This window comes from Triticum dicoccoides, chromosome 6A (assembly GCF_002162155.2).
Source record: "Triticum dicoccoides isolate Atlit2015 ecotype Zavitan chromosome 6A, WEW_v2.0, whole genome shotgun sequence".
NCBI lineage: Eukaryota > Viridiplantae > Streptophyta > Magnoliopsida > Poales > Poaceae > Triticum > Triticum dicoccoides.
The window spans coordinates 114612490-114631184 of NC_041390.1; the positions used below are offsets into that span (position 1 = coordinate 114612490).

At 46.0% G+C, this 18695-nt stretch overlaps 1 protein-coding gene across 1 annotated transcript; it reads right to left on the minus strand.

The window, feature by feature from the left end:
- Nucleotides 1–13164: 13164 nt before the first annotated feature.
- On the minus strand, nucleotides 13165–15606 carry LOC119315738. The gene is made up of 6 exons (XM_037590241.1): nucleotides 15245–15606; nucleotides 14960–15142; nucleotides 14715–14884; nucleotides 14320–14495; nucleotides 13869–13965; nucleotides 13165–13517 (listed from the first exon to the last, which is right to left on the minus strand). Exons 1-6 carry the CDS (start codon nucleotides 15604–15606, stop codon nucleotides 13165–13167), a joined length of 1341 nt encoding a protein of 446 aa, XP_037446138.1.
- Nucleotides 15607–18695: the final 3089 nt, after the last annotated feature.

Sequence of the window (18695 nt, forward strand, 5' to 3'; positions counted from 1 at the left end):
ACAGGACTAGCTATCCCCCTCTTATTCTAGCATTCTACAGTTCAGTCCACATACTACCCCTTTCATTGATAACAATGCATATGTAGTGTAGATCCTTGCTTGCGACTACTTTGGATGAGTACTCACGGTTGCTTTGCTCCCTCTTTTTCCCCTTTCCATACCTGGTTGTTGCAACCAGACGTTGGAGCCCAGAAGCCAGACGCCACCGTCGACGATGACTCCTACTACACTGGAGGTGCCTACTACTACGTGCAGGTCATTGACGACGACCAGGAGTAGTTTAGGAGGATCCCAGGCAGGAGGCATGCACCTCTTTCGATCTGTATGCCAGTTTGTGCTAGCCATCTTATGGCAACTTGTTTAACTTATGTTTGTACTCAGATATTGTTGCTTCCGCTGACTCGTCCATGACCGAGCTCTTGTATTCGAGCCCTCGAGGCCCCTGGCTTGTAATATAAAGCTTCTATTATTTTAATTTGTGTCTAGAGTTGTGTTGTGATATCTTCCCATGAGTCCTTGATCTTGATCGTACATGTTTGTGCGTATGATTAGTGTACGATTGAAGCGAGGGCGTCACAATAGCATAAGCTCAATAAGGTACGATAGAGTACACATGTGTTACACCATATGAAAGATAAATCTCACGAGCGCAAACCAAACCAAAGCAAACGAGGTTCAACGGAACAAAAGCAAACGACACACGAAACAAACACGACTCGCAAATCCTACTCTCTCCCCCCCTTTGGCATCGAGACGCCAAAAAGGTAGAGAGGACGCCTACAACACAAGTGGTGGCTCAAGCGGAGTAATCACTCACACGCTCCTCGTCAGACTCGGCCACTGGGACAGTCTCCTCCTGGTCCTTAGAGTAAGTCCACTTGTAGCCCTGCTTGGCCATCCAGGCTGCCTCTGGCGTGATGACCCTCTCAGAACCGCTGGATATCTGCTCACCAAACATCCTCAAGATTCGCTTGTCGTGGCGGCGACTCTCCTTCTGAGCAACATGAGACCGGTACTGCCCCTTGGCCTGCATGCAGAACAGAGCCTTTATCTTGTTCTTCAGCTTATTAAGCCAAGAGGGCTCAGACGATGAAGGCGAGTAGCCAGCAGAGCTGTCCTCATCAGCGTCCTCCTCCTCAACCTCATCTGCATCCACATCCATCTGAGCAGCCGCTGCCTCAGCACGGGTAGTAGTGTTGGTCCACTGGGGCTTGATATGAAGCCGGATGGGGTCATGACAAATCCAGGCAGGGGCAAGAAACTCATCATTGGGAAGGAGCTTCTCCCAAGTCCTCGAGATTAGCAGAAACAGGTAAGGTCCATAGATGGGAACCTTACAGGTGAACACCACAAACCAAAGCTCACACCACATGATGTGTGAGACATCAAGTGGTTGAGTCTGAGAGAGACGAGCCTCCTCACAGATGAGCATCATATCCACAAGATAGGCATGCACTTTGTCCTTGTCACCAATGTGGGGAAAGAGAGAGTTGTGGAAGACGCGATACATGATGTCGAGGAAGGGGTTCGACACCCATGTCTTCTTGCCACTGGGAAGCGATTTCTCAACATAGTATGGTAGAAGCTTGTCCTTGTTGGCTGACTCAGGATTGGCATGAGGGCATACACCAACGGGTGTGTTGAGCCCCTCATCAGGAACCTGAAGCAAATCCATGAAGTCCTTCCATGTAGCAGCCAGCCGCTATCCGTTGGTCATCCAGGTCATCCTCCGTGCCTCATCCGTATGGAAGTGGACCGTGGAAAAGAACTGGGCCACAATCTCAGGGTCATAATGCAAATGGAATGAGATCACATGCTCAGTGCCAAACTGCTCCACGAGGTCCAGAGCCTCACCAAAGTAATCACGGTGCATCTCATCTTGCATGTGATGCATGTCAATCCAGTGCACGTCCACATAGAGGTTCTGCTTGGCCTTGATCACATCCACATAAGTGAGATACTGCTGCTTGGTCCAGAACAGATCATTCTCACTGAAGTTGGCACAAGGATTCACATAGGGGTTGATTTTTCTTCGAGTGGCAAACTCGGCAAGAGGAATCTCATCCATGCCCTTGGAGGGCTCCTTGAGCTTGGTGGCGGTGGTCTTGGTCCTGCGTTGGGGGGCATTGGAGCCCTCAGGAGCTTCATCTTGGTTGCACAGACGCTTGGAGCCCGTGTCACGACTGGGATTGGAACGGCGAGCATGAGCACCGGTGCCACCACCTAAGACACAAAACACAAAAACACACACGAGAAGCGAGAAGGATAAATGCAAAGACCTCAGTAAAACAGGTGAAATAAGTAGAACTCGCACTTGAGAGTTGCCACAAGAGAGATTTGACAGAAACGGTAGTACCGCATGGCTACGCGATACTAAAATTCTAGTGCTGCTCCTAGTCATGGTAGTACCGTGCCAGGGGCACGGTAGTACCGTGTCTTGGAGCGGCAGTAAAAATTTAGTGTCGTGCCTCGTGCGGTAGTACCGCTACGGAGGAGCGGTAGTACCGTACGAGCGGTAGTACCGCACCAGAGATGCGGTAGTACGGCACGGCGGCAGATCCGAGTCCACAATTGGATCTAAGCACAACCGTGACAACGACGCGGTACTACGGTTGATCAAATCTACCATGGGGCAACAGAGCAAGCACAATCTCTATGCATTGCTACTCTCCTACATCCTACTCTTGCATAGATTTGGCCTAAAATCTCAAGAACAACATGCATCTCCCCAAAAACCTAGAAGCAAACAAACGAACCAAAGAGAGAGGGATTTGGGGAGAAACCTTGTTCCATGGCAACAGGAAGTGGTGGGGAACGATCCGACCGGCCAGAATCCGAGGAGAGCGGCCGGAGATGGAGATCCGGCGAGGGTCTCCGGCGCCGTTCTTGAGCGAGAGAGAGAGAGAGACGGCGTGGAGAGAAACAGACAAATGGGTATGGGGGAGTTGGAACTCCCCCTGCCCGTTCTTAACCCCCACGCACCCTCGACAGCACGGTAGTACCGCGTGTCATCGTGGTAGTACCGCCAGGGCGGAAGTACCGCACCGTGGGCGGTAGTACCGCTCCCCCAGGCGGTAGTTAAAAATTACTGCCGTGCTGGGTGCGGAAGTACCATGCGCTGCTCATGTGGTAGTATGGTGGCTGGCCGTGGTAGTACCGTGTGCTCAAGAAGATGCAAGTTTCAAGAACAAGGGAAAACAAAAGCCTTTGCATAGCAACCTTCAAGCGAACGGACACACCAAATCGCCGACACACGAGACAACACACACAAGCTCGACACGACGAAAGGAAGACAAGAGACAACAAGGACTAAAACACTCAACACAACTTCTCTAAAGAGAGGGCGGTGGCCGAAGCCACCTATGTTTGAGTCAATTGGTATGGCACCGCAAAGAATTATCCTTGGACCCATGACCAAAACTCGTCTTTGAAGCACAAGTACCATCAACAATGGCTAATGTGAGAGGGGGAGGGAGAGTTCATTGAGAGAACAACACTCCCCCTATGTCCATGCCTACACCTAAACAAGATAACAATTTGAGTATGGTGGGGTGTGCACGGGTTCAAGCAACATTGCTCGAATCAATGATATTTAGCTCATGCCTTAACTCGTGAAATCTTGCTTCATCCAGGGGCTTCGTGAAGATATCTGTAAGGTTATCAAGAGTGTTGACATAGTTGAGCTCGATCTCCCCTCGCCTAATATGATCCCAGATGAAGTGATACCGAATCTCAATATGCTTCGTCTTGAAGTGTTGCACCGGGTTGAGAGAGATCTTGATGGCACTTTCATTGTCACACCAAAGAGGCACTTTGTCACAAATGATACTGTAATCCTTTAAAGTTTGCCTCATCCATAGAAGTTGTGCACAACAACTACCGGCAGCCACATACTCCGCTTCCGTGGACGAGACAGACACGCAACTTTGCTTCTTGGAAGACCAACTCACCAAAGAGCAACCAAGAAATTGGCACCCTCCGGAAGTTGACTTCCTATCCACTTTGTCTCCCACCCAATCGGAGTCCGGATAGCCCACAAGATTGAAGTTACATCCTCTTGGATAACATAAGCCAAAGTTTGGGGTATGAGCCAAATATCGAAAGATTCGCTTGACCGCCACATAGTGGATTTCCTTAGGGGCGGCTTGAAACCATGCACAAATTCCCACACTCAACATGATATCCGGTCTAGATGCACAAAGGTAAAGCAAGGAGCCAATCATGGAGCGATAATACCTTTTGATCCACCACTTTACCGTTGGGATCTATGTCAAGTTGGCATTTGACGGGCATTAGAGTAAAAGCCGGCTTGACATCACTTAGCTTGAATCTCTTGAGTATGTCTTGAGTGTATTTGGCTTGGTTGATGAAGGTTCCTTCTCTTCGTTGCTTGACTTCGAACCCAAGAAAGAACTTCAACTCTCCCATCATGGACATCTTGAACTTGGAGGTCATGAGTGCGGCAAATTCATCATTGAAAGCTTTCTAGGGGAACCAAAGATAATATCATCAACATGTAGTTGGCACACAAACAACTCCCCTTTGGCCTTCTTAGTAAAAAGAATGGGGTCGATTTTCCCAATTTCAAAACCATGATCTTGCAACAACTCGGTAAGGTGGTCATACCACGCACTTGGGGCTTGCTTAAGGCCATAGAGTGCCTTATCGAGTTGGTACACATGATCGGGAAAATAGGGATCCTCGAACCCGGGGGGTTGCTTGACATATACCAACTCATTAATAGGACCATTAAGAAAAGCACTCTTCACATCCATTTGTTGTAACTTAAAGTTATGATGAGAAGCATATGCAATCAACATGTGAATGGATCCAAGGCGAGCAATGGGAGAAAAGGTTTCACCATAGTTGATACCCTCAACTTGGGAGTAGCCTTGGGCTACCAAACGAGCCTTGTTGCGAATGATAGTCCCATGAGCATCTTGCTTGTTCTTGAATATCCACTTGGTTCCAATGACATTATGGTTCCCCGTTGGCCTTGGCACCAATCTCCACACCTTTTTGTGCTCCAAGTTGTTGAGTTCTTCATGCATGGCATTAAGCCAATTCGGATCCTCGAGCGCCTCATAGACCTTTTGGGGTTCAACACAAGAGACAAACGCGTGATGTTCACAATAGTTTGCTAATTGTCTATGAGTGCTTACCCCCTTTCTTAAGCTTCCAAGCACATTTTTCATGAGATGATCTTTGGTGGATAGCTTGGATGCGATCTTGGCGGCACGATGCTCTAATTCTTCCTCTGGAGAGAGTTGAGGAGCGGTCACTTGATCATCTTGAGCGTCGTCTTGAGCTCGTTCTTGATCTTGAGCTTTCTCTTGATCTTGAACTTGCTTGGATGATAGAACTTGACCTTGGGCATCACTTGGTGATTCAACACCATCTTGAGGTTGATCTTGCCCTTGGTCTTGTTCATGAGGTTGAGGGCCTTCACTTTGTTCTTCGGAAGCATGTGGGCCTTGAGTTGGTGATGGCTCCACGTGGGTGGAACATTGTCCTTCTCCTTCGGCCACAAGGGGATCCTCAATGGGTAGGATAAAACCAACACCCATTCTTCTTATGGCTTGGGGAGGAATTTCTTCACCTACATCACAAGTGCCACTTTGCTCCACTTGGGAGCCATTATTCTCATCAAACTCCACGTTACATGTCTCCTTAATAAGTCTTGTGGACTTATTGAGGACACTGTAAGCACGGGAGTTTGTAGCATAACCAACAAATATGCCCTCATGAGCTCTAGCCTCAAATTTAGACAAACGAACACCTTTCTTGAGAATGAAACACTTACACCCGAACACCCGGAAGTACTTGAGGTTGGGCTTGTTGCTGGTGAGTATCTCATATGGAGTCTTGTTCAAGCCTTTGCGGAGGTAGCGCCGATTGGATGCATGACACGCGGTGTTGATGGCTTCGGCCCAAAAGTTGTATGGAGACTTGAACTCCACCACCATGGTCCTTGCCGCATCCATCAACGCCCGGTTCTTCCTCTCCACTACACCATTTTGTTGAGGAGTGTAAGGTGCGGAATATTGATGCTTGATCCCCTCGTCACTAAGAAACTCATCCAAGGTGTAGTTCTTGAACTCGGTGCCGTTATCACTTCTTATTGTCAAGATCTTTGCATTGTGTTGACGTTGAGCTTCATTTGCAAAGTCAATGACGGTTTGTTGGGTCTCACTCTTCCTCTTGAAGAAATATACCCAAGTGTATCTTGAATAATCATCCACAATCACCAAGCAATACTTCCTACCCCCAAGACTATCAAAAGATGGAGGCCCAAAGAGATCCATGTGAAGGAGCTCCAAAGGTCTCTTCGAGTAAATGATAGTCGTGGGAGGGTGAGCCTTTTCATGTAGCTTTCCTTCGATACAAGCACTGCAAGCATGATCTTTGGCAAAACTAACATTTGTTAGTCCACGGACATGGTCCCCCTTGAGAAGACTTTGCAAAGATCTCATATTAACATGGGATAAACGGCGATGCCAAAGCCATCACATGTCAACTTTAGCCATTAGGCATGTCGCGATCTTAGTGATTCGCTCCGAAAAGTTAATCACATAGAGACCGTTTTCGACATGCCCAACAAAGGCTACTTTAAGAGTCTTGCTCCACAAGAGGGCCACAGTATCAACATCAAAGAAGGTGGCAAAGCCCATAAGCGCAAGTTGACGAACGGAAAGTAAATTGTATGCAAGGGACTCAACAAGCATGACCTTCTCGATCGTGAGATCATGAGAAATGACAACCTTGTCGAGTCCCAATACCTTAGAGGACGAGGCGTCACCCCACTCAACGTTGGTGGGCATAGATGGAATCTTTTGCACGTCCACCACCACGTCCTTGCTTCCGGTCATATGATTAGTAGCTCCACTATCGAGCAACCATGATCCCCCACCGGAAGCAAACACGTACACGAGATCAATGCTTGGTTTTAGGTATCCATTTTGTAATGGGTCCTTTGATGTTAGTAACAAGGGTCTTAGGAACCCAAATAGACCATTCAATGTACTCATAAGAAGAACCAACAAATTTGGCATAGACATGTCCATCACTAGCACGGCATAACACATAAGAAGGGTTAAAGTCGCCGGCTTTGTTGGGAGGAGTAGCATTGCCCTTCTTGGCATCACTGCCCTTCACATTGTTCTTCTTCTTCTTAGAGGCACCCTCTCCCTCTTTGACAAAAGTTTGCATGAGAGGAGGAGGTCGTTTGGTCTTGTCATTCTTCTTCTTGTTCTTGGACTTGGGTGCAAACCCAATCCCTTCCTTGGCCACAACTTCCTTTTGATTGCTCAAAAGTTTGTTGAGGTTCTTCTCGCCTTGTATGCACGACACAAGGCCTTTCTCAAGTTGCTCCTTCAACTTAGCATTCTCCTCCATAAGATGCACATGCTCACAACACGGGTTAGTAGCATTTGCATTATCAATTAAGACCATATGAGGAAATGTGGCTTTCTCCTTGGTTAGATTTACTTGGAGTTGATCATGAGACTCTTTGAGGCTAGCATGAGCACCCTTCAAGACCTTGTGAGCCTTGTCAAGTAAGTCAAACTCCTCTTTGAGTCTAGCAAGATCAACTTCAAGCTTGGCCTTCTCGGAGTTTAGCACAAAGAAACAACAAGAGCATGATCAAGATCTTTCTTTAGTTTAGCATGGTCATCGTTGTGTGACTCCTCAAGAGCCAAGAGATGACCATGCTCTTCCTCAAGAGCATTAGAGAGATCCGATATCTCATCGGCATAGTCATGACTATGCCCCTCCATCTTAGAGATGGTGTCCTCGTGAGCCTCGATCATGTCATTGGCTTCACCAAGTTGTTCCAAGAGAGCAACGAAGTGCTTCTTGGATTTACCCTTAAGATTACTCATAAAAGACTCAAACTCATTTTCCTCCACATTGGACCCCTCATGTTCATCAATGCAATCTGTCAAAGAAGGATTATTAATGATGGTAGTTTTGATGTTGGGGGTTACCTTGTTGGTGGCTTTAGCCATGAGGCACTTGGCGGCGATGTTCTCATTGGATGAGTCGAAGAGAGACACCCGTGGAGTTGTCGCAATGGCAATGGAGGCCATGGCAACCGGCTCTCCGTCTTCATCATCATCATCATCCTCATTGTACTCTTCTTGTGCCACCAACCCCTTGGGAGGAGTCTTCTTGGTGAAGTTGCTCTTGTTGGGGAAAGACTTGGCCTTGTCCTTTCGGATGAGCTTGCCATCATTGTCTTCCCTCTTCTCATAAGGACATTTCCACAACAAAGTGGCTCACATTGCCACAATTATAGCACGTCCTCACTCGTTGCTTGACCTTCTCGCCACTTGAGTGGTTTTTGTTGAAGTTGGGGCTTGTGTTCTTCTTGCTCCAAATTTGCCTTGAAGCAAGAGCCATGTGTTCATGATAGGCATACTTTGTATCTTCGGGGTTGCTCTCCTCTTCTTCCTCTTCGTCCTCTTCTTCCACACTAACCTTGGCCTTCAATGCAAGGTAGGGCTTCTTTGCTCTTTGAGAACGTAACACCGCATTGTCGGCGGTCTTGTCCAAGATGCTCATATCGACAAATTCATCCAACACTTCACTTGAGGACAAGGTGTGGAAGTCCGGCCTTTGACGAATGACGGAGGACGTTGCCTTGTGATAAGGCATCATGGTCTTGAGGAATTTGCGCTTGATCCAATTGTCATCTGTATCCTTGCTCCCATGATCTCGGAGTGATACCGCGAGTTTGGTTAATCTCTGATAAAGCTCGCGAGGTTCTTCATCTTCTTTCATTGCAAACTCATCGGCTTCATCTTGCACCACTTCATAGTTGGAGCGTTGAATGCTTGCGCTTCCCCTGTAGAGGGAAACAACATGGTGCCATGCATTCTTGGCCATGGTGAAGGGCCGGAGATGAGCAAGATCTTCGGGTGGAATTGCATCTTGGATGATGAAGAGAGCATTCTCATTGAATTGATTATCCGTGGCTTCTCTAGGGGTGAAGTTGCTTCGGTCATGCGGATAAAAACCTTCTTCAATGATTCTCCAAAGGTTAGTATTAACATGGTTCAAATGATGCTTAAAGCGATAAACTCAAGAATCAAAGTCCTCATTTTTCACAATCTTAGGAGGAGGACCGGCATGATTCAAATGAGTGGAAGGAATCGGTCCACCATAAGTAAGCGGAGGTTCCACATGGGCAAAGATGTCGTTGCCAATTTTACCACTAGAAGAAGGAGCCTTTTCACTAGTAGCTCCCCCCTTGTCGGAGTTAGCATCCGTCACCTTGTTAGTGGGATCACCCACTTTCAATGGTGCGGTAGATAGTTTAAGCCCTTCTAAGAATTTAGTAAACATGCTTTCAACCTCGGTCGTCATGGAGGTTTTCAATGTGTCCAAAGACACATTGAATTCCTCATGGGAGACCGCGGTTCCCCCATCGGCCGTAGACAAGACCAGATTCACACCGGAGTGCTCCTCCACACCGTCTACAGTGTCAACCATACTCTTCGGACGGCAAAGTCCTTAATAAAGAGACGAGGCTCTGATACCAATTGAAAGCATCGATATAGTTGACTAGAGGGGGCGTGAATAGGCAACTAACAATTTTTAGCTTTTCTTTACCAATTTAAACTTTGCATCAAAGTAGGTTGTCTAGATATGTAACTAGGTGAGCAACCTATATGATGCAACAAGAACAAGAAAACAAGCAAGCAAGGGATATAACACAAATAAGCTTGCACAAGTAAAGGCACGAGATAATCAAGAGTGGAGCCGGTGAAGACGAGGATGTGTTACCGAAGTTCCTTCCTTTTGAGGGGAAGTACGTCTCCGTTGGAGCGGTGTGGAGGCACAATGCTCCCCAAGAAGACACTAGGGCCACCGTATTCTCCTTACGCCCTCACATAATGCGAGATGCCGTGATTCCACTAATGGTGCCCTTGGAGGCGGCGACCGGACCTTTACAAACAAGGTTGGGGCTATCTCCACAACTTAATTGGAGGCTCCCAATGATACCACAAAGCTTCACCACAATGGAATATGGCTCCGCGGTGACCTCAACCGTCTAGGGTGCTCAAACACCCAAGAGTAACAAGATCCGCAAGGGATGAGTGGGGGAATCAAATTTCTCTTGGTGGAACTGTAGATCTAGGCCTTCTCAACCAATCCCTATAGAATCAACAAGTTTGATTGGCTAGGGAGAGAGATCGAGCGAAAATGGAGCTTGGAGCAATAATGGAGCTTGGGGATTAAAGAGATAGTCAACTCGGAGAAGAAGACACCCCTTTTATAGTGGAAGAACAAATCCAACCGTTATCCACCAACGCAGCCTGCATAGCACGGTACTACTGCACCAGGGCCGCGGTACTACCGCAGGGGCATGCGGTACTACCGTAGGGCCCCGCGGTACTACTGCCCGAGCAGCACAAACCAGGACAGCCCAAATGCACTGAAGCAGAGGGCGGTAGAACCGCTGGCGCGGTACTAACGCTCCCCCTTGCGGTACTACCGCAAGGCAGGGATGTTCCAGTTTTTGAGAAGGCACGGACATATAAAAATACATCAGTGGCAACTTCCGCTGTGTTGGAGTCAATGCAAAAATCCGACACGGTAGTACCGTGAGCCAAGGGCGGTACTACCGCACGGGGTGCGGATGTAAAAAATTACATCCGCTCCTACTGCCGCGCAGGCTGCTGAGCCAGACCAGAACACACGGTACTACCGCACACTGGGCGCGGTACTACCGCGTAGGGCGCGGATGTAAAAAATTATATCTGCTCCTACTACTGCAGCCGCAGTAGGGCCCGGCCTGGGGCCATAGTACTACAGCTCCAAAGGAGCAGTACTACCGTGGGCGCTTGCGGTACTACCGCGCCTAGGCCCGGTACTACCGCAAGGGCCTGTGGTACTACCGCTCCTAGGAGTAGTACTTCCGCATGCCCAAGCTCAGCCAACACGACAATTTGCACAGACGAGAAAAAAAACGGAGGATGCTCCAAAATGCCAAAGGAAAGGCGGTGCAGAGAAGATGTGTACGTGATGATTCCACCCAAACCTTTCCAAAGCGCACCCCCTCTTAATAGTACGGCTTTCCTACGACTCAAATCCACCGAAAAGAAACATAGAGAAACGTCGTCTTCAATAGTCTTCAAGGGGCACCAAAACGTCTTGTGTCTAGTGATGAAATATCTGAAATACTCAATGCACACGATTAGTTCACAAAAGCATTGTCATCAATCACCAAAACAACTAAGGGATAAATATGCCCTTACAAGAAGTGAGTGGGAGGAATGTAGAACTTGATGAGGTAATTGTACCTTCTCCCAAATTGGGAAGTAGTTCATCACAGAAATCAGTTCTAGTGATCTCTACACCAGTTAGTGAGGAAGCTAATGATGATGATCATGAAACTTCAGATCAAGTTACTACCGAACCCCGTAGGACAACCAGAGTATGGTCCGCACCAGAGTGGTGCGGTAATCCTTTCTGGAAGTCATGTTACTAGACCATGATGAACCTACGAACTATGAGGAAGCGATGATGAGCCCAGATTCTGCGAAATGGCTTGAGGCCGTGAAATCTGAGATGGGATCCATGTATGAGAACAAAGTATGGACTTTGATTGACTTGCCTGATGATCGGTGAGTCATTAAGAATAAATGGATCTTCAATAAGAAGACGGACGCTCATAGTAATGTTACTATCTACAAAGCTAGACTTATCAAAAAGGGTTTTTGACAAAGTTCAAGGTGTTGACTACGATGAGATTTTCTCACTTGTAGCGATGCTTAAGTCTGTCCAAATCATGTTAGCAAATTGCCACATTTTATGAAATCTGGCAAAATGGATGTCAAAACTACATTCCTTAATGGATTTCTTAAAGAAGAGTTGTATATGATGCAACCAGAAGGTTTTGTCGATCCTAAAGGTGCTAACAAAAATGTGCAAGCTCCAGCGATCCATCTATGGACTGGTGCAAGCATCTCGGAGTTGGAATATACACTTTTGATGAGTTGATCAAAGCATATGGTTTTATACAGACTTGCGGTGAAGCCTGTATTTACAAAGAAGTGAGTGGGAGCACTACAGCATTTCTGATAAGTATATGTGAATGACATATTGTTGATCGGAAATAATGTAGAATTTTCTCGAAAGCATAAAGGAGTGTTTGAAAAGAGTTTTTAAAGAAAGACCTCGATGAAGCTGCTTACACATTGAGCATCAAGATCTATAGAGATAGATCAAGACACTTGATAGGTTTTTTCAATGAGTACATACCTTGACAAGATTTTGAAGTAGTTCAAAATGGATCAGTCAACGAAGGAGCTCTTTCCTGTGTTGCAAGGTGTGAAGTTGAGTAAAGACTCAAAACCCGACCACAGCAGAAAATAGAAAGAGAATGAAAAGGCATTCCCTATGCCTCAGTCATAGGTTCTATAAAGTATGCTATGTTGTTTACCAGTCCTATTGTATACCTTAGCATGATTATGGCAAGGGAGTACAATAGTGATCTAGGAGTAGATCACTGGACAACGGTCAAAATTATCCTTAGAGGACTAAGGAAATATTTCTCAGTTATGGAGGTGATAAAAATAGTTCGTTGTAAAGAGGTACGTCGATGTAAGCTTTGTACATCGATCTAGATGACTCTAAGTCTCGATCTGGATACATATTCAAAGTGGGAGCAATTAGCTAGAATAGCTACGTGCAGAGCATTGTAGACATAGAAATTTGCGAAATACATACGGATCTGAATGTTGCAGACCCGTAGACTAAACTTCTCTCACAAGAAAAACATAATCACTCTTTGGGTGTTAATCACATAGTGATGTGAACTAGATTATTGACTCTAGTAAACCCTTTGGGTATTAGTCACATGGAGATGTGAACTAATCACATAAAGATGTGAACTAGATTATTGACTCTAGTGCAAGTGGGCAGGGCCGGCTCTATGATTTCGAAGGCCCCAGTGCGAACCCGGCCAGTGGGCCCAATAGAGAGAAAATTCCAATTTGATACATGAAAATATGAAATTGCTATAAAATCATAAAACTAATATATTTTTACTAGAATCAAGCATATGTTATTTTCCCTGTCTTTGTTCCAAACCAAGTATCATGGAAGTTACAACGCAGAAAAAACATATTGAAATAGCATGCTAACCCCCAGTGATCATGTGAAACGAGACTTTCGTGCATTTTTTGACGCAAAATCATCAATGAGAGTGTCAAGATCAATACTATCCAGCATATTCTTCTCAATGCAGCACATGGCCAATCCATTCAATCTTTCTTGAGACATCGTTGACCTCAAATAATTTTTCAATAGTTTCAATTTTGAGAAACTCCTTTCAGCTGATGCAACAGTCACATGTACGATCAAAAGGATACGATAAGCAATTGAGACATTTAGATACCAATCCGCATCTCTAACAAACTCAAATATCTGATCCGCTGACATGAATGTGTTTGGCAATGTCATCTGCAGTACTTTTAGTTCAGAAACGAAATCATCTAGATCGACATCTGCTGACTTACCATGAGTGAATTTGTTGACAAAATTAGTGCAACATCTTCTTAGATCATTATCAGCCAAGGACTTCAACTCTTTCGAGTTGAACAAGAAACCAAATATGCTCCCAAATGTCCTCAGTTCCTCAAATCTAGTAGTTAGGGAAGCAATTGCAACATCAATCATCACCAAAAAGTATTTAACTCTAAATGATTCCACCTCACTTGCTTGCGTTTCTTCATTCTGGTTATTTTCGTCATTGCCACTAATTTCATCAAACTGTCTTTTTCTAGTAATACGTCTCTTGACAGGAAACAAAGGTTGTACACCCATGTCAATTGCAATAGATCTCGCAATATCCAGACTAGTTGCAAAGCCGTCATTTCTGTACTTCTTAAAATATGAGATGGCATCTTCAATCTGTTTAAGAGTAACATCAATGCACACAAACTTAGATTGCAACTTCTTACTCACCATGTTTACAGTGAACAAAATGTCATGCCAAATGACCATGCCAAGTAAAATTTCAAATTTCTCAAGTGCGCTAACCAAAGATTTTGCGCCGCTCTTAGTCTTGGCGTCATCGGTAGAAGTTCTCTTCAATTCCAGTAATGCTTTTCTTAACTCGGGTGCTTGATATCTGATAGCCTGAACACTCTTTATTCGACTCTCCCATCGAGTGTTACACAAAGACTTAACTGTCATTTTTGGAACATGATCAAGCGATAGCTGCCATCTTTTAGTAGAGCTTGAAAACAATATATAAATTCTTTGCACAACACCAAAGAAGGTAACAGCTTTACCGCAAGATTTTGCCATATCACTAAGAGTAAGGTTCAGGCTATGACAAGCGCATGGCATGAATAATGCTCTTGGATTAGTTTCAAGTAGTCTGCTCTGTACCCCTTGGTGTTTTTCCTTCATGTTCGAACCATTGTCATACCCTTGTCCACGAACATCTTTAACATCCAAACCAACATATTTAAGTGAATCTAGTAACACATTATAAAGTCCAAGTCCGGATGTATCATCCACCTTCAAGAACTCCAGAAAAAACTCCTCTATTTTTGTAGTAGTACTTGACATGTTTACGCACCTCACAATTAGAGTCATTTGTTCTTGATGGCTCATGTCAGGTGTATAGTCCAAGATGACAGAGAAATACCTTGCATCCTTAATTATCCTCAATAGAGAATATTTAACAGTGCGACCAAGAAGGGAAATTAACTCATTCTGAATATTATGGCCAAGATAATGATGATGGATTTCACTATTCTTAATGCGCCGAAGATGCTCTTGCATTACAGGATCAAATTCTGCCATCATTTCAATTACTCCCAAAAAAATTCCGTTGTTATCTTGATATAATTTCTCATTCGATCCTCGAAAAGCTAGACTATGTTTAGCAAGAAATTTCACAGCAGCAACAATTCTAATTAAAACAAGTCTCCATCGCTCCTTCTCCCTTGCAATCTCTTGTTGCATGTCTTTATCAATTGTTTCCTTCTTACTTAGCCTCAGCCTTACCTCATTCCAAGTATTCATGTTAGTGACATGCTCAACACTATTCTCATGCAATTTGAGCTTCTCACTAAGATGTCTCCAATCCTTCAATCCCTCGGATGCTAGCAGACTTTTGCTTTTTCCAGATTTAAACAATTTGCAACAAAAGCAGTAGACTTTATTCACGTGTTTAGAGTGCACTAACCACCTCCGATCACTGAACTCGCCATTCCTTTACTTTCTTGTGTAGTAATCATATGAAAAATGCCTGCCACTAATTTCATCTTCGGGAAACACAAGATTGTATTCCCTTATAGGTCCTTTTTCAATGAGAATATCTCTTGATTTATTGTCAAGAATATTCCAAGTTCTAGGATCATATATATCAAAAGAAGAACCCTGCTCATCTGCATTTCCAAGATTCTCATGGTCACTAAAATTTTCCGTGTGCTGATCGGCATCATTTTCCGCAGCATTATTTTTCTCGACATGATTTTCCTCAACCGCATTCTTAGTATCATCAGGTTTTTCTTCACCATTTGTGATATATAATTGCTCTGAATTTGTAGCAGCACCAGGCCTCAAGACAAACATATCCATAGCGCCTTCCTGAGATTTAATCAACTTGTCTACTCTTTTCTTGTTGTTTCTTTTCTCACAGCCAGATAGATGTTTTTTAGGTAACATGATTATGCTGCAAGTGAGAAACACGAATACAGTATCAGAGATTAAAGATGTTATGTTTTTAGATGAGAAGTTTCAGAATTGAGACCACTGGAAAATATTCGACTATAGATTAGGATTTATAAATAGATTGATCTGAGAATTATTACCTTCTGAATGATGATCTTGATCAGTTGATCTCTTCCCCGAATTCTTGCCGATTTGATCCCCAAACTCAGCTCCAGGTTAGGTGCGGTGCGCTGGTGTCGGCGTCAGGCGGCGTGCTGCTGTGTCGATGCGTCTCCGTGCTCCTGTGTCGGTGCGTCTCCCTGGATTCCAGGCGAACGACAGGGCAACGTGCGTTGCCTGGGCTTGGTTGGGCATGCCCTAGTGGTGGTTGCGTGCTGCTTGCCGGGTGGGCTCAGAGCTACCTGGGCTGGACGTTAGTCATTCTTTTTTTCCACTAATCCGTAATATATAATATATATACATATATACTATGGGCCCCCTTTTAGTCTAGGCCCCGGGCCGTTGCACCTCTCGCACTGGTCCAAAGCCGGCCCTGCAAGTGGGAGACTGAAGGAAATATGCCCTAGAGGCAATAATAAAGTTATTATTTATTGCCTTATATCATGATAAATGTTTATTATTCATGCTAGAATTGTATTAACTGGAAACTTAGTACATGTGTGAATACATAGACAAACAAAGTGTCACTAGTATGCCTCTACTTGACTAGCTCATTGGATCAAAGATGGTTAAGTTTCCTAACCATAGACATGAGTTGTCATTTGATTAACGGGATCACATCATTAGAGAATGATGTGATTGACTTGACCCATCCGTTTAGCTTAGCATGATGATCGTTTAGTTTGTTGCTATTGCTTTCTTCACGACTTATACATATTCCTATGACTATGAGATTATGCAACTCCCGAGTACCGAAGGAACACTTTGTGTGCTACCAAACGTCACAACGTAACTGAGTGATTATAAAGGTACTCTACAGGTGTCTCCGATGGTACTTGTTGAGTTGGCATAGATCGAGATTAGGATTTGTCACTCTGATTGTTGGAGAGGTATCTCTGGGCCCTCTCGGTAATGCACATCACTATAAGCCTTGCAAACAATGTGACTAATGAGTTAGTTGCAGGATGATGCATTACGGAACGAGTAAAGAGACTTGCCGGTAACGAGATTGAACTAGGTATGAGGATACCGACGATCGAATCTCGGGCAAGTAACATGCCGATGACAAAGGGAACAATGTATATTGTTATGCGGTTTGACCGATAAAGATCTTCGTAGAATATGTAGGAACCAATATGAGCATCCAGGTTCCGCTATTGGTTATTGACCGGAGACGAGTCTCGGTCATGTCTACATAGTTCTCGAACTCGTAGGGTCCGCACGCTTAAAGTTCGGTGACGATCGGTATTATGAGTTTATGTGTTTTGATGTACCGAAGGTAGTTCGGAGTCCCAGATGTGATCATGGACATGACGAGGAGTCTCAAAATGGTCGAGACGTAAAGATTGATATATTAGACAGCTATATTCGAACACCGGAAGCGTTCCGGGTGGTTTCGGAGAAAACCGGAGTGCCCGAGGGGTTACCGGAACCCCCCGGGGAAGTATTGGGCCTTAGTGGGCCTGAGGGGAGAGAGAGGGCAGCAGCCCAGGAGGTGGCGCGCCCCCTCCCATGAGGAGTCCGAATTAGACTAGGGGAGGGGGCGCGGCCCCTCTTTCCCTCTCCCTCTCTTTCCTTCCCCCTTCCTAGTAGGACTAGGAAAGGATGAATCCTACTCCTACTAGGAGGAGGATTCCTCCTCTCCTTGGGGCGCACCAAGGTCGGTCGGCCTCCCCCCTTGCTCCTTTATATACGGGGGCGGGGGAATCCAAAGACACGCAAGTTGATTGTTCCAAGCCGTGTGCGGTGCCCCTCCACCATAATCCACCTCGATCATATCGTTGTAGTGCTTAGGCGAAGCCCTACGTCGGTAGCAACATCATCACCATCATCACGCCATCGTGCTGACGAAACTCTCCCTCGAAGCTCTGCTGGATCGGAGTTCATGGGACGTCATCGAGCTGAACGTGTGCTGAACTCGGAGGTGTCGTGCGTTCGGTACTTGGATCGGTCAGATCGTGAAGACGTACGACTACATCAACCGCGTTCTCGTAACGCTTCCGCTAACGGTCTACGAGGGTATGTGAACGATACTCTCCCATCTCATTGCTATGCATCACCATGATCTTGCGTGTGTGTAGGAATTTTTTTGAAATTACTACGTTCCCCAACACGCAGAGCCTGCTCCCGGTCCAGAGGAGCCAGCTCATCGAAGACGGCGTCGAATGGCACGAATGGATTGCGGTGATGAAGTCCGAATAGGATTCGACCACCAATGGCGACGGCACCACGACCCCCCTCCTTGTCCAGCGCCTCATCCACCGCCGCACGGAGATGGTTCACCTCCTCGAAGAGATAACTGAAGAAGGAGACCAGGTCAGGAAGCCGGAGCTCGTGGAAGTCGATGGGGTGACCGAACGGGTTTAGCTCGACGGCCGGCATGGTCGCGGTCAAATGACGGTACGCGTCGCGAAGCCTCACCACCTGTGTGGTGACATGATCCAGCAAGCGGTCCAGGCGACCCTGGAGATCCTCACGATCAGAGTGCTCGCGCACCAGCGTAGCCGCCGCTTCCTGCAACAACGCCAACAACGCCACAAGCATCTTAGTCTTCGACTCCTGACGCTCATGAAGCTCCGTCAGCTGACGCTCATGACAGAGGAGCAAGTCACTCTTCTCCTCCCGGAGCTGACAAAGCTCCACATCCTTGGCCAGGAGCTGCGCATCCTTGGCCACGAGCTCCTCTCTGAAGCGCCTCACCTCTGACGCCGTGATATCATAGGCACCCATGGAAACCGGTACAAGGAATGGGGGGCAAGCAGGAGGGGCAGAAAGGATGAAGATGGAGGAGGTGGCGGAAAGGATGAAGGGAACGGATAGACGGCGCCTCGGCGGGC

What these genes read in the sequence shown, in the direction of transcription:
- LOC119315738 (XM_037590241.1), bottom strand. Translation starts at nt 15,606, where the DNA reads ATGGATATGTTTGTCTTGAGGCCTGGTGCTGCTACAAATTCAGAGCAA. An exon ending in GAGATTGCAAGGGAGAAGGA is followed by an intron (nt 14,885 to 14,959) that starts GCGATGGAGACT and finishes AGCTTTTCGAGG; the next exon opens with ATCGAATGAGAAATTATATC. An exon ending in ACCTTACTCTTAGTGATATG is followed by an intron (nt 13,966 to 14,319) that starts GCAAAATCTTGC and finishes GTGAGTAAGAAG; the next exon opens with TTGCAATCTAAGTTTGTGTG.